The 16,252-nt window shown below is 41.4% G+C and overlaps 1 protein-coding gene across 1 annotated transcript in view; it reads left to right on the top strand.

Annotated features, from left to right (window-relative positions):
• The first annotated feature begins 694 nt into the window (after positions 1-694).
• LOC132286367 (zinc finger protein VAR3, chloroplastic-like) overlaps positions 695-16,252 on the top strand; it is a 29,203-nt gene continuing 13,645 nt past the window's right edge. The window contains exons 1-4 of the mRNA XM_059788694.1: positions 695-1,411; positions 1,710-1,827; positions 1,979-2,316; positions 12,157-12,270. Of these exons, the coding sequence (XP_059644677.1) occupies positions 801-1,411; positions 1,710-1,827; positions 1,979-2,316; positions 12,157-12,270 (1,181 nt within the window). The 5' untranslated portion in view covers positions 695-800. The remainder of the gene's footprint in view (positions 1,412-1,709; positions 1,828-1,978; positions 2,317-12,156; positions 12,271-16,252) is intronic.

The raw sequence follows: 16,252 nt of genomic DNA, 5'->3' as shown, positions 1-16,252 counted from the left end.
ACGGACGCTTCTTCCTGGGGAGATGGAGGCTCTCCCCCCCAACTGCATTGATTCCTCCACATCGACGCAACTTCAATGCACCGTCTTCATTCTCTGACCCCTCCCGGACCGACAAGGGGGCATCCCACCGTGCTTTACCCCAAGTCCTGCTCTGATACCATTTGTCACGGGCCTAGAGATTTGGCGCAGCGGCACGGCCCGTGCGGCACCAAGGCGTTGCTTCAGCTCGCGCAAGCGCCCTGGTCAGCCACCACGACCTGCCCTCCCAAGGATACATGCTGACTGGTTTCGGCCTGCCATGGCCTCGTCAGGGGAACGGCTCCAGCTCCCGACCAGTTTGTGCAGGGATGGCCAACTCCCTTCTTCATAGTCAAGTCCAAGACTAGCGACAAGCACCTCGAACTGAACCGAGTCGACCTGCCTGAACTCTGAAGAGGTACCATCCTGTGCTCCTGCACGCCCCTTCCCTGGAACCATTCCCAGTCAAACTCTGCTCTTTGCCAACCAGCATGCGTGTCTTCCATCCTCCAAGCGTCTTAGGAATCGGATCGTGACAATAAGCCCAGTGGATCATATTGTGAATACTACTATTCATGTGGCTATGCTTTGGGGCAGTACTCGGAGTGGTCCTTGTTTGTATCCTTATGGCTATGTATGTCTGCAGGATGATTGTAAACATCGGTCTACGCAGTGTTCTCCTTGTTTGCCATGAAAAAAAAATAAATGACTGGTTAATATATATTCGGGTTAAAAAAACAAAAAAAGAAAAGAAAAGAAAAGAAAAAGAAGAAAAGTTTCAAATGCAAATGAAAATAAAAAACCCTATCCACCTCCACAGTTTCTTTTTTTTAAACCCCTGCGACGAGCTCTCTCTCCGCCACCGTCTATGGCTTCGTAACTATCCTCTCAACCCATCTTCAGAGACACCACCGTTTCTCTATATAAATCCCACAAAAAAGAAGATGATGTCAACAGCTTCAAGATTATTCTCACTCGTTGGAGCCTCAATCTTCCGCTACAACACAAACCTCTTTCCTTCTTCTTCTTATTCTTCCCAAACCCTCCGTTTCCACCTTTACAGGTCTCCTTCTTCCTTTTCTTTTTATTCTTCTGCTGCAACAGTCGATTCTGTCAGTACCCACAACAGAGAAACTTCTGATTCTGATTCTTCTTCTGATTCTGATGCTGATCCTCCGCACCCGTGGCCTGAATGGGTCACTTTGGTCGACCGCTTGAATGCCAAAGGCTACTTGGTTCAAACTCCTTCCTTGTTGCCGACACCGGTGGTGGTGGAAGACGACGGCGATGGTGGTGGTGAAATTGCAATGAGTGATGTGATTTCTTACAAGGACCTCAACACCTTGCAGGACGCTTGTCTAAGTTTTGCTCATGAACGCTTTGACATTTTCAAGTATGGGTTCTTTTGCCTATTTGTTGTTATCCATTTGTTTCTTCAAAAGGGTTCTTTGCGTATTCCCCATTTGTTGTTATCCATTTTGTTTATGAGAAAAATCGAATAATTTGAAAGTTTGTGAGTCCTATGGTTGTTGCTTAGGTTTTCCTTAAACTGAGAAACTCAATCGTATATTTATTTCACAAACAGGGATTAATTCTTAAAATTTTAATTTTATGTAGAATTATGACTGTAACTTACATGGTTGTATATGTCATTTTAAAATTCGACATTCTTTCTCTGCCGTGTAATGCAGATCATTGCCTCAAAAGGATATTAAGACTGTGGTTGAGGCCGGATGCCCTAATCTTTTCCGAAAATCTGTTAATTCAGCAAAAAGGTTGAGAGCATACCTTAATCTCGAAGAAGCAGATGTAAGTTCCTCCATTACTTTTTCTTTTCCCCTCTTTTAAGTATGTGTCTTTTTTGCTTCATTGATGAAAAGAGATGTGCACTACCATATATTGTTGTTATCTAGATCATTGACAATTGTGATTTTTGGTCTTATTGAAATACCAAGTACAGGTATGTGCTGCTTGTAATATTCGAGGATCATGTGATAGAGCATATGTTACACTAAAGGAACCCGGAACACCGGCACGCACAGTGGATATTGTGCGGATTGTATTGTTCTATGCACTAGATCCACTTGTTATTGAAGGAGGAGAAAAGCCTCCTGGTAGACAACTTGTTGAATTGTCAGTGAGAAGTTTGATTTCTAACTTGATTGAGTTGAGCGAGACGACCCTTGATCACACACTTCCAAAACCTGCTGGAAAAGTTCCCCAGCAAAAGAAACAATCCACGCATGATGAATTATCTCAAGAGGTTGAAATGAAGAGAGGAGATTGGATTTGTCCCAAGTAAGTTGCCTTAGAAGTCTTCCCCCTCCCTCTTATCTCTCTTGAACTTGAATTTATTTATTTATTTTTGATAATCTGAACTTGAACTTATTATCTGAATTTTTTTTTTTTTTTAGTTCATTTTTCATAGCTTGGTAAATGATCTTCACATAGCAGGACTCCATTTGCTTGGGTAAATGCCATTCAGGCCCTAATAGATACAAAATATCTGGACAATTTTGGAATTGAAACCGCGAAGGTAGGCTAGTAAGGAAGGAAACTTACTTAAAAGAACTTAAAAGGATGTGGCACCACTCTTTTGTGATTCGGACCGATAAGGAAGTTGTCGATTGAAAATTTCTAAAATTGGAATGAATTTCTTGTACTTATCTGTTTCTGATTACATTCCAAGTAGTCCAGACAGAGGCAAGTTATCCTTTGTTTTAGAGGACTACCTTGAGTGGCTTTGATTTTGGAAATTGGAATCCTTGTGACGGATTAACAAAGATTTTAGCAGGCACTATGACTAGATAACAGTGTAGGAGATTTGTAACTCTGGTTCTTTGTGGATTCTATTGTGTGATGCAGTGATTGGAAAGAGATGTGCTTGTTAGCTAGAGAGGTTGTAGAGCAGGAGGTCACTTAACTATGTTTGGTGCAGCATTTAGATGAGAAGAATCAGAGCCTTAGAGGTCCTTTGAAGGAGTGGAATCTTCTATTTAGGTTCTTCAGCGTAATATGTGGAGTACCCTATCTGGGAAATTTGTCTTTGTTAACAAACTATTTTTTATAGTTTATTGGAAACTGGAGAGATGGGAGATTAGTTTTGTATAACCTGTTGCTGTTTACATGTTTCATACATGGGTGCAATTTCTTTGGGACAGAGGATTCTTTGCCCAATTAGTAAGTTTATTCAGAGATGAGAGGGTTGTTATAGAATAATCAGTATGTATTGCTAGAATCAAAGGAATAATCTGCCTCAGTTTGTTTTGCATCGTATAAATTGCTTACATAATTAAAGTTCTTGGACACAATCCTGGGAAATAAGACAAGAATTCGGCAAGGGTTGCGTCTTTTGATTGAGAAAAGTAAGAAAGGGGATCAAAAACTAATGTGAAAAGGTATTAACCCAACAGAAAGTCCTCACAGAACTGGACAAGCAATCTAAAAACTTTCCTATTGTGATGATGGAAGAAATTGGATAATGATTTTTTGGGGTTGATCTACGTTAGAAAAAATGGAAAAAGAAAGTTCCACGTGCCTTTTCTTGTTTTTCTTAATACTTGGTGCTTGTGGTTATTACATGTAGGAGACATCCTATATTGGATTTTGGGGATGGCAAAACTGTCTTGGCTTAAGATAGAGTATTTTAAACCAATGAGAGCAGTCACCGAAGCAAGTATTAAGAAGTTTCAATAGATGCCAACCATTGTGCACAAGGGTTGTTAAGTGTATACCGTGATTTGGTACTCCTAGGGATCTTTAGTGGGCAAATCTAGTATTGGTGTGAAGAGCTGCAAGTAGAAGGTGTTGTATATTTTAGGGGTATTTCAGAATACATGAGCTTGCTTTTTGATGTAGTGGATCAATGAAAGCAATTAAAATAATTAAGAATAGCAACGTATTCTTTTAAACACTTGAATCCATGAGAAGAGGTTGGGAGAAACTCTTGATTTTCTGATAATAATAAAAGAAATAATTAATTACTAAATTATTACAATAACATGTATTTATATAGGCCTAAACAACCTAAACTATTAAGGAAATTAAAACAGTGGAAACTTTCTAAAACAAACAATGAAAACTTTGAAAAACTGACCCTAAACTATTTAGGAAAGTAAAACAATGGAAACTTCCTAAAACAGACTCTTAGCTAGAAAATACGCTGGAAAACACTATTCATGCACTGTTCACATGTACTACATCATGTTCCCATTCTTTAATAGAACTCGCCCTTGAGTTCAAAACTGGTAGAGGGCGCATGTTGTTCAACTCGATCTCAGATTTTAAAAGTGCTAGAAATCCCTGTCCCTGGTGGGAAGTCAACAACATAGGCATTATCATTGATGCACTTCAAAATCGCGCATGGCCCAATTTTCTTCTTTTGAAATTTATTATAAGTTCCTACCGGAAACCTATCTTTTCGAAGGTGCACCATAACCAAATCCCCGATGCTTATCTATAGCAGCCTTGTACTTAGCAGATTTCGGTTGTCAGATTTGAGACAGGTAGTCAAAATGATCATTTCGGTAGCAGATTTGTGGTTTCAGGGCTTCTTTTGTTTTTTTGGGGTGGGGGCCGATGCCTTACCTATTTAGTGTTTTCCTATGTTACATGGACTCTTCAAAAGTAGTGCACTACCCGTGTTGGACATATATTGCTTGGACATGGGTGTAGGATATGTGTCCGACACTTTTGAGTGGACACGTAATTAAAAAGCATATCCAATCATTCAATTATATTATATTATTACTTTAAAATGAGTTAAATGTTTATATTGAACACTATATTAGATAAAACATTACTTTACTTTAGAAAATAAAATAAAATAATAAAATAAAATAATTACTTAGCAGTGTTCATGTGTCCTTCTGTTTGGAGATTTGACACGTCCGATGCATGGATACATACCGGTACTCGAGTCCATGTAGCATAGGTGTTTTCACAATGGCCATTATTAACTTAAAAGACGTGTATTATACATAAATACTTGATATTACACATATAATGGTCTACATTAATTTGTTTTTATTAAAAAGAAAAGTAATTCATCATATACTTTTTTTTGATAAGTAAAATGTATTAGAAAACATTCAAACGGGGAACGCATCCCAAGAACTATACAGAGGCCGAAGCTAGAGACAAGGTCCTAAGGACCCACCGAACCCAAAAAGTCAATAAACTCATCAATGGATATACAATTTCTCCCCAAAACCCAATAAAAAGAGAGCTAATAATATGAAACTTCAAAGCCCCTAAGGAAGATTACTCCCCTTCAAAAGATCTTCTATTCTGCTCTTTCCATAAGCACCACCAAACACAAAGGGGTACTACCCTCCAACACTCACGGGTGTGGGCTCCCACACTATAGACTCGCCAAGTGTCAATGGACACCAAAAAGGCCAAAGATAAGGCTCCAACAGTTGTGAGCTACATGGCAATGCAAAAGAAGGTGATCCGCAGACTTGCCACTCCTCTTGCACAAACAACACCAATTGATTGTAATTTGTCTTCTCTTTCTCAAATTATCTAAGGTTAAAATCTTGTCCCAAACAGCAGTCCAGACAAAGAAGGCCACTCTGAGGGGAGCGTTGGTACGCCATATCGTCTTCTAAGAGAAATTAAAATCATGAAAATCAGAGAGACAACGGAATAGGGAATGAACCTTGAACCTCCCCTGAGAGGGAGACACCTAAACCAGAGAAGTCCGTGCCACTACCATCTACCCCCTGTCCGTACAACAACTCCAACAAACCTGCAACCTCATCCAAGTCCCAATCTTGAAAGGAACGCCGAAAACGCACATCTCACGCAAGCATACCATTATTGAGCCAATAACAGTCGGCCACCAAAGCATGTCTATCCATGGCAATCCGGAAAATTCTGGAAAAGGAACAAGCCAACAGGCGATCATCACACCATAAATCCTCTTAGAATTAAACTCCCCTGCCATCCCGTACTTTGAATCTAATATGCTTAGAAAATTCATTCCATCCCTTACGTTTGAATTTCCAAACACCCACACCTCTAGCGAATCTGACCGGATCCGAGGACTAACCACCTCTCTCCTCCCCGTAGTGATACAAAATAACCTTCCTCCAAAGCCGATGGCGCTCACTTCCAAATCTCCACAACCACTTTCCTAAAAGAGCCCTGTTGAAAAGGGCCAACATCCTAATACCCAAACCTCCCAATGGAATTGGCCTGCACACTTGATCCCAATGAACAAGATGATATTTGAACTCCTCCCCTCGTCCACCCCAAAGGAAGTTCTGTTGAAGTCTGTCAATCCTTTCAACCACCGAGGCCGGAATATGAAAAAAGGGAGAGAGAGTAAGTAGGGAGGCTCGACAGCCTACTCTTCAAAAGAGTAACCTTCTCGTCCTCTGAAAGATACTGCTTCTTCCAACCAGCCAGTCTCCTTTCAAATCACTCAATCACAGGATCCCAACCTCCCACCCTCCTTGACGAAACACCCAACGGCAAACCCAAATAGGAGATAGGAAAAGAGCCCGCCCCACACCTAAGAACTGCAGTTAGAGATACGGTGTCCTGAACCTCCCCTACAGGGATAAGCACGCTCTTTCCTATGTTAATTTTCAAATCAGAAACTGCTTGAAAACAAACCAAGACCCACCTCAAATATCTCAACTGGGTATGTCAGCATCATAGAAAACCAAGGTATCATCCGCAAACAGTAAATAAGAGATCTCCATCTGATGACCCAATTCTCTACTGACCCTAAAGCCCCTGATAAAACCCAGATCCACGGCCCTTCCTATCAACCTACTACCGAGAGCCTGATAATAATAAGGAATAAAAATGGAGATAGAGGATCGCCCTGTCTCAAACCCTGAGAGCTACCAAAGAAACCCGTAGAAGATCTGTTGACCAGAACAGAGAATCTAATCGAGGAAATGCAAGCCTCAATCCACCTCCTCCATCTCTCTCCAAAACCCAACCTCGTATGCATATACAACGAAAAGCTCCAAAGCTCCAACTAACGTGATCATACGCCTTCTCGATATCAAGCTTGCACAGAACTCCCGGATCACCACTGTTCAGCCTAGAATCGATACACTCAATGGCAATAAGAACGGTGTCAAGAATCTGTCGACCATCAACAAAAGCGTTCTGAGACTCTGAAAATCATCCCTCATTCTAAAAGCAAGGACTTTAACAATAAGTTTATAAATACACCCCACAAGACTTATTGGTCTAAAATTTCTATACATTAGAAACTCCACCCTATCGGCATTAGCGAGCCTATGAAAGAATTTCGTATTGCGGTCTCCCTCTTTGAGCCATAAAGCCCGGGATTTCTGTCGCCATGAAATTTCCTCTATAATGGTAATCTCCGCCAACTCCGCCCGCCACTCTGCTCTCCGGGTTCACTGAAAATCCACAATACCGCCCACCTCTTCCAACCTATCAATCTCAGCAATATCAGCAAGCGCCCTATTCTTCCTCCATTCTAAATTCCCGAGCACCTCCTTATTCCATATTTTGAGCTTAGACTTCAGGAAGCGTAGTTTTCCAGCTAAAACATAACTCTGAGAACCAACCAATGGAGCCTCTTCCCATCATGACCGAACTCTCCCCTGAAAGTTATCTGCTTTTTTTTTTTTTTTTTTTTTTTTTTTTGATAAGTAAAAATATATTAGAAAAACGTTCAAAAGGGGAACGCATTCCTAATACAAGAGAAAAGATCTAAGGACCAATAGAATCCAAGAGATCAAAGAAATCATCAATCGAGGAGCATGTACTTCCTCTAACATAAAAGAATAAAGAACGAAGAATATGAATTTTTAAATTAGCTAAGGACAATTCTTTTCCTTCAAAGGATCTGTTATTTCTCTCACGCCACAAACACCACCAGACACAATGAGGAACAATCTTCCAATAAGCACGAGCTTGTTTCTTAACAGGACAGCTTTTCCAAGCGTTAATCAATTGAGAGGAGTGCTTAGGCATTACCCAAAAAATGCTGAATATGCTGAAAATAAAACTCCAACAACCAAACGCCACAGGACAATGCAAAAGAATGTGATCCACGGATTCACTATCATCTTTGCATAAACAACACCAATTAACAATGATGTTGCCTCTCTTTCTCAAATTGTCCAAAGTCAAAATCTTCCCCAATGTAGCTGTCCAAACGAAGAACGTGATTCGAAGAGGGGCTTTAGAGCACCACACGGACTTCCAAGGAAACTCGGAACCAACGAAATTGGATAAATGAATAAACATAGAGTGGACATCATACCGAGCATGAGCCAAAGGAACCCACAAAATATCATCACACCCTCTGCCAATATCCTTCTGCCTATACAAAATATCCAAAAAAGCAGAGACTTCCTCCATTTCCCAATCCTGAAAAGACCGCCTAAACCGCACATCCCACGTAACTCCATTGTTATCAAGATGATAACAATCAATCACGAAAACATGCTTATTAGTTGCAATGCTATAAAGCCTAGGAAATGAGTGTGAAAGCAACTGGTCGCCACACCAAAGATCCTCCCAAAAACGAACATGCCTGTCATTACGAACTTTGAATCTAATAAGAGTAGAGAAGACATCCCATCCCTTCCGAATAAATTTCCACAAACCAACGCCTCTCGTAATAGTGACTGGAAGAGATGACCAACCCCCACTCCCCTCACCAAAACGACACGAGATAACTCTTCTCCATTGACGATGTCGTTCCCTTCCAAATCGCCATAACCACTTTCCTAAGAGAGCATGATTAAAAGGAACAATTTTTCGAATGCCTAACCCTCCGAATCTCAATGGTTGGCAAACTTGATCCCAATTAACAAGATGATACTTAAACTCCTCTCCCATTCCACCCCACAGAAAATCCCTCTGAATTTTTTCAATTCTATCAGCAACAGAACATGGAATTTGAAACAAAGATAAAAAATAGGTAGGAAGGGATGAAAGAGTACTCTTTATAAGTGTGACTTTCCCACCCTTAGATAGATACTGATTTTTCCATCCTGCTAATCTTTTCTCATATCTATTAATCACTGAATCCCAATTCCCAACCAGAGTAGAAGAAACTCCCAAAGGCAATCCTAAATAAGGAAGAGGAAAAGAACCAACTCCGCACCCTAAAACAGCAGCTAAGGAGGAAATATCTGGAACATCCCCCACTGGAACAAGCACACTCTTTCCGACATTAATCTTAAGCCCAGAAACTGCTTGGAAGCAAGCAAGAGTGCACCTCAGATATCTGAGTTGAGAAATATCAGCATCACAAAATACCAAAGTATCATAAGCAAATAAAAGATGGGAAATCTGGATCTGATGATCAACATCTCTGCCAACTCTGAACCCCCTAATGTAACCCAAATCTTCCGCTTTTCTCATTAATCTAGTCAGACCTTCCATAACGATGAGAAAAAGAAAAGAAGATAATGGATCACCTTGTCGCAGACCACGTGAGCTAGCAAAAAAACCCGCAGGAGAGCCATTCACAAGAACAGAAAACATAACTGATGAGATACAAGTGTCAATCCATTTTATCCATCTATCACCAAATCCCATCCTCCGAAGAAGATACAAAACAAACTTCCAATTAACATGATCATAAGCTTTCTCGATATCAAGCTTACACAAAACGCCAGGAACCCCACTTCTTAATCTAGAGTCAACACATTCCCCAGCAATAAGAACAGAATCCAAAGCATTTCGTCGCTTACTACGCCCTTCCTCGTCTCTGGGTGCCTAGGTATACCCATGATCCAACCCATCCTCCTTTCGAGCAGATTGACTCATCAAAAGCTGGAAACAAGAGCCCTCACATATTCTCGAATCTAAACGGGGATCTTCGAGCTCTCAAACCCCCACAATCCAAAACCAACGAAATGTGATCCGAAGTCACCCTAGCCAACGCTGCCTGAACAGCATCCGGAAATTCCTCCGCCCAGTCCACTGTAATCAAGAATCTATCCAACCTAGACAGAGTAGGCGACTCCTTGCCACTAGACCACGTGAAAACCGCACCCTCCAAAGGTAAATCAATAAGATGATGACCATCAATAAACTCAAAAAAATTGTGACATAGCCATTGTCCATCTCCCACCGATAGATCTCTCTGTCGAGGACCTTACAACATTAAAGTCCCCACCCACACACCAAGGAAGAGACCACAACCCCTTCACAAAACTGAGCTCCTTCCAAAGTAACTGTCTCTCACCATCATTCATTGGCCCATAAGCCTTGGAAAAATCCCATCTAAAACCATCCTCCTCCAAAGTAAACACGCAAGAGATAGAGAACCTCCCTCTCCAAATGTCCACACGAGTCAGCCATCTCCTATCCCACATGGCAAGGATACCACCAGAAGATCCTGAAGCATCCCAATGCCACCCATTCCACAAACCTACCTCACCAAAGGCTTCTGGCCACCCTATCCGACATAGAAGCAATCCTAGTTTCTTGTAAGCACACCACATGAGCCCCTCACTTCTCACCGCCAACTTTATCACCTTCCTCTTGTCTGTGTCATTTAGACCACGGAAGTTCTACGAAATAATTCAGAGCTTCATAAGGAAACAAAGTCATTCACCACCCCTCCACTCCCTCCTTACCCTCATAATTCATGTAACAAATAAGATTCTTCACCTCCCTCTCCCCTTTCCATGAAGTGGGATTCTTCCTTCTATCACCCCTCCTTTTGTACTTCTTCACCTCCCCTGCTATCCCCTCCACAGTAGCATGAAGAAGCGAAATAGCCTGTTCCTTTTTTCCCTCAAAAGAGACACGCAGCAGTTCACTCGGGATCCCAATATTATCCTTCACCCACTCCTTTTACCTAAGTCAACATTCTCTTGCACCAAACAATCCGACTCCAAACCTTCTGGTCTCACCACAGCCAAAGGATCAACCACCCCCAAATTAGGATGACCCTCCCCTGCCCACAATATTACATCCAGAGAGGCCCAACTTGCTGGTCCCTCACCCCACTTCCCTCACAACACTCCAGCCCCTCCACATCATCTGCACACGACATCCAATTAATGTGGTCCGAATTTGGTGCTGGGTCGAGCTTTGTGTGGGCCTAAGCCCACCAAAGCCCCGAGGAAATTTTTTGACCCTTTTTGGCTTGTTGGTTGTGGACCCTAATTAGTACTCTTGTAACCCGATATATAAGGACGCTTAGGGTTTGGAATGAATGATCTAGAGACATTGAAAATCGTACATAGAGAGAGTGAGGGGCTGAAACTTGTAATTTTCGATTTTACATATAGTGAAGACTTTTGCCGGATCTCCATCGTGGACGTAGGCTTTGCAGAACCACATATAAATCTTTGTGTGGTGTTTTTATTTTTCTGTTGTTTTTCGTAATTGTTGTTTGTTGTTTGGTTCGCTGCGTTTGTCATAACATAAAATTATGAGATTTGTTTTGGAAAATTGTTAAAAAATTCAGATATAAATAAATTCTTTATACTGCACGTATGCTACCCTACATAAAATGTTTTTGATAAGAAAAAAGAAGAAAATATGAAAGTTTCACATATATTCAATAAAGTCCATTAAATAAATATTAGTGAACTTTATTTCTGACAACACTTTAAAGTTTAATGTTGAGGCCATTTCTTATTCCAGATAATTACATATTTATTGGATTATGGAGTAAAAATTTATGTTTTGGTTTGATTTGGCCAAGATTTGTGATACTAAATGGAATTAACAACCACAATGGCTAATATTTTTACATTCCCTACGTTACAAACCGCTTTGATGAGATTGCACCTGTGTAAGCAGCCATGCCTGCATTTTAATTCCCTGTTTGAAGGCTTTGTTCTTCAACGGGGTAATAATCTTTTTAAAATAAGTTTTGTTTATTTGGTCCAAATAAATGATGGGGCCAAATATGCCTCATTTGGAAGCCAAGGACCATTTGTTGAAGAACATTCCTTTATATTCTTGGTGATGAGTAACTTTCTCGAATTATGAATATCTGGTTATTGACAAAAGGTGGTCTAAATTCAATGTTGTCCAAAGATATCTTCCATCTGCCCAATTCTTTGCTCTTGTTGTAATTGTAATCATCTGTTGCCTGCATTTGAAATCTGTCACATTCTCTTTGCTGGTCCATTAATTGACGCCTTCTTTGGTTTTTTGTTGTAGATGCAATTTCATGAACTTCTCTAGAAATATACAATGTATTAAATGTAACGAAGGCGGCCCTAAAAAAGTTGGTGCAGATGTTGAAATGAAGAAAGGAGACTGGGTCTGCTCTGAGTAAGTTCTCAACTATCTTAATAGGACCTCCTATGAATCAACCTTTTTACCAGTACTGCTTTATCCTTAATAATTAGCGGCATCATCTTTTTTTTGATAAGTAATAATTAGCGCCATCATCTTGTTGGAAAAACAACTTGCATTTCGATCTTTCTTACTTAATATCTCAATATAACATGTGCTATACTTTGCAGTAATCCAAATACTGCTTACATATCTTGATTATTAGTGGGAAGTGTTAGTTATATCCACTGCAAAAAGGTTTTCGGGAATCTCGAGTGGAGGAAGAGTAGGGCTTTGGTGGAGATTGCAGAGATTGATCGTCGGGAAGGTAGGGGTGGCATTGATAATGAGCAGAGAAGTAGGAGAGTGGCGTGCCAGGGTGAGATTGCTGTGTCGGAGGAGATTTCGTGGAGGCAGAAATCTAGAGCGTTATGGCTTAAGGAGGGGGATAGGAACACTAAGTTTTTCCATAGGTTGGCTAATGCTCATAGGAGGGGTAATCACATAGGGAGGCTTACTGTGGATGGGGTGGTCTTGAGTTGGGAGGACGATGTTTGTAGGGGGATCGCTCGATTTTATCATAGGTAATATGTTATTTACTGAGCCTGTGCCTACGAGACCCCGGCTGGATTGGCTTAATTTTGATAGGATTTCTGTTGAGGAGGAAGTGCTGAAGGCATTGAGAAATTTTAATGGGGATAAAGCTCCGAGTCTGGATGGTTTCACTATGAGGTTTCTCTTGGAGACTTGGGACATGGTCAGGGTCGAGGTGTTGTGTACTTTTCATGCTGTTTATACTCAGGGGAGATTTGAGAAATCTCTGAATGCATCGTTTATAGCCCTCATTTTGAAGAAGGGTGGACCCGTAGATGTGAAGGACTTTAGACCTATTAGTTTGTTGGGATGCATATATAAACTAATAGCCAAAGTTCTTTCTTTGAGGTTGAGGGTGGTTTTGGATGAGGTTATTTCGGAATCTCATAATGCTTTCATAGGAGGGCGTCAGATTTTGGATGTCCTTATTGCTAGGGAGTGTATGGATGATAGATTGAGGAGTGGGTTCCAGCGGGTCTTGTGTAAGTTGGATGTAGAGAATGCTTATGATCATGTTAGTTGGAGTTTTTTGCTTACTTGATGGTAAGGATGGGTTTTGGGGGAAAATGGAGGAATTGGATTGAGTTCTGCATTTCTTTAGCGAGATTCTCGGTGTTTGTGAATTGTGAATGGGTCTAAACTGGTTTCTTTGGTAGTTCGCGAGGTTTGCGTCAGGGAGATCCATTATCCCCACTTCTGTTCATCATTGTAATGGAGGGGCTTAGTAGATTGATGGGGATGGCTGTGGAGGTGGGCTTCATCAGGGGTTTTAGGGTGGGAAGGGATGTTATGCATAAGCTGGAGATTTCTCACTTGTTGTTTGCAGATGATACTCTTGTCTTTTGCGAGGCTGAGTTGTCTCAGATGAGATATTTGAGGTCAGTGTTGATATGTTTTCAGGTAGTCTTGGGTTTGAAAGTGAATGTGGGGAAGAGAGCTTTGATTCCACTGGGTGAGGTTCCGGAGATTGAGGAATTAGCTTCTGTTATTGGTTGTGGAGTTAGTTCTTTTCCGATCTCTTACCTGGGTTTGCCTTTGAGGGTAGGTGCTTGGGATCCGGTGGTGGAGAGGGTGGCTATCAAAAGGGGGGAGGGTTACCTTGTTGAAAAGCACTTTGTCGAGCATTCCCACATATTATTTATCCCTTTTTTAGATTCCGTCCTCGGTGCTCGGCTCTGTTGTCTATACCTGGAGCTGTCAGTGTTTGGAAAGACATTCGGAAGGGATGGAATGAGTTGCTTTGGGAGGATGTATGGTATGGAGATCGCACGTTAGCATGCTCTTTCCCTAGACTGTTTAGGATTGCGGTGGATAGGCATGCCTGGGTGGCTGACTGCTATTGCCTTGATAGCGGGAGACCGGTTTGGGATGTGCTGTTTCAGCGATCTTTTCAGGATTAGGAGATGGATTATGTTTTTGGCTTTTTAGAGTTGTTGTATAGCCAGGTGATCTGGGGGAGGAGGTAGGGATTCTCTTGTTTGGATTCCTTCTGCCAGGGGAATGTTTAGTGTGAGATCTTTCTTCGGATGCCTTTTGGACTCGGATGGGGTGGTATTTGACGCTGGATAATTTGAGAAGGAGAGAGCTTATCACGGTGAATTGGTGTTGCATGTGTAAGTGCAATGGTGAGTCGGTTGATTATCTTCTTTTGCATTGTCTAGTGGCGGTTGATTGTTGGAACCTTTTGCTAGGTTTATTTGGAGTTTATTGGGTCATGCCTAGATCTACGAGAGGTTTGATAGACACCTGGAGAGTGGGTTGGGTGGGAGCACAAGCTTGAGGGTTATGGAGGATGGCGCCTCTATGTCTTTGGTGGTGTTTGTGGAGGGAGCGGAAGAGACGATCCTTTGAAGGAGAGGAATCTTCCATCAGTGTTTTGAAATATTCTGTTATTAGTCTTTCTGTTTTTGGGGTTCGGGTAGACTCTGCTCTTCTACTGAGGAGACTGTTGAGTTTTTGGCTTCCCTGGGGCTTAGGGTACCCAAGTTTTGGTGGTTTTGTAGGGACGCGTTCTACTTTTGAACGCTTTTTTAATGAATTGCGTATTTATCAATATATATATATATATATATATATCCACTGCAAAATGGATACAGAAGAATAGTGAATTTGGTGAAAAAGATATATTTGTCACCAAGTAAATATGATAAACCTGAGAAAAAATGCTGGAGTGTAATTAAAAAGTGCAGAAAAGATTAGGTATGTCATGTTTGTGCTTAATGTTCTTCTGTTATTTATTTCATTGTAATTTTGTTACATTTTGAAATGTCCTTGTAACATAAGATTTGTTTCTTTTGGTCTCTCATGCTTGTGGATCAGGCACCAGTGGGATAAATTTAAGTTAATTCACTATTTGGTTTATCATCGTTCTCCTTTGCCCGCAGACAGGTATGGGGTATTGCTTTGGTTGGACTGTGTCATGGGATGTACATCAGGCATGCCACCACCCCATGTTGTGTGCCATGCTACATACAACCCCTGACATACCGAGTCCATGCTACATACAACACCTGACACACACTGACCAACAATGCCCTGAGGTTGGTAGTGGCAAACATAAGAAGTCGGTGGTATTCCTGTAATCAGTTCGGACCAAGACTCCTTGGACGGCTAATCTTTTCTCCTATCGTGCATGGATCACTGTTGCATATAAAGAGAGAGGCTCAGTTGGGTATGTGCTGAGGCCCTCACTTGCACCTACTCTGCGTAATTGTAGTCAGGGCATAGTGCTGGGACCTTGTTTGTGGTCACTATGTCGTAACCACTTGTTTTTTTTAATAAGTAAAGATGTATTAGAAAGCGTTCAAAAGGGGAACGCAACCCAAAAGCTACACAAAAGACCAAGGCCAAGAGGGACCCTAAGGACCCAAAAAAATTAACTCTCTTCTATAGATTTACAATTTCTCCCCATAACTCAACAACTAAAAAGAGAGCTAATAATAAGAAACTTAACAGTCCCAATAGAAGATTCCTCTCCATCAATGGATCTTCTATTCCGCTCCTTCCGTAAGCACCACAAACACAAAAATGCGCCACCCTCCAATAATCACAAGCGTGGGAACCCACATGACACCCTCTCCAAGCATCAATCAAGTTTCTTGAAGATTGAGGCATGACCCCTGAACACCAAACAAGCCAAAGATAAGGACCCAACAGTCATAAGCTACAGGGCAATGCATAAGGAGGTGATCAACTGATCCCTCTTGCACATGCAACACCAATTGACAGTAACCCGTCTTCTCTTTCTCAGATTATCAAGCGTCAAGATCTTGCCCCAAACTGCTGTGCGCTTTTCAGGCTACACCTTCATTTGTGGGCTTGCTTTGTGGGTGCTTAACCACTGCTACAGAGCTCTGTGTTGTGTCCATCAGTGGCGGACTCTGGC

Source organism: Cornus florida, unplaced genomic scaffold (genome assembly GCF_030987335.1).
Source record: "Cornus florida cultivar Cherokee Brave unplaced genomic scaffold, ASM3098733v1 CherokeeBrave_3.0.0_Hap2_Chr11, whole genome shotgun sequence".
NCBI lineage: Eukaryota > Viridiplantae > Streptophyta > Magnoliopsida > Cornales > Cornaceae > Cornus > Cornus florida.
This window is presented reverse-complemented; position numbering and strand designations above follow the sequence as displayed.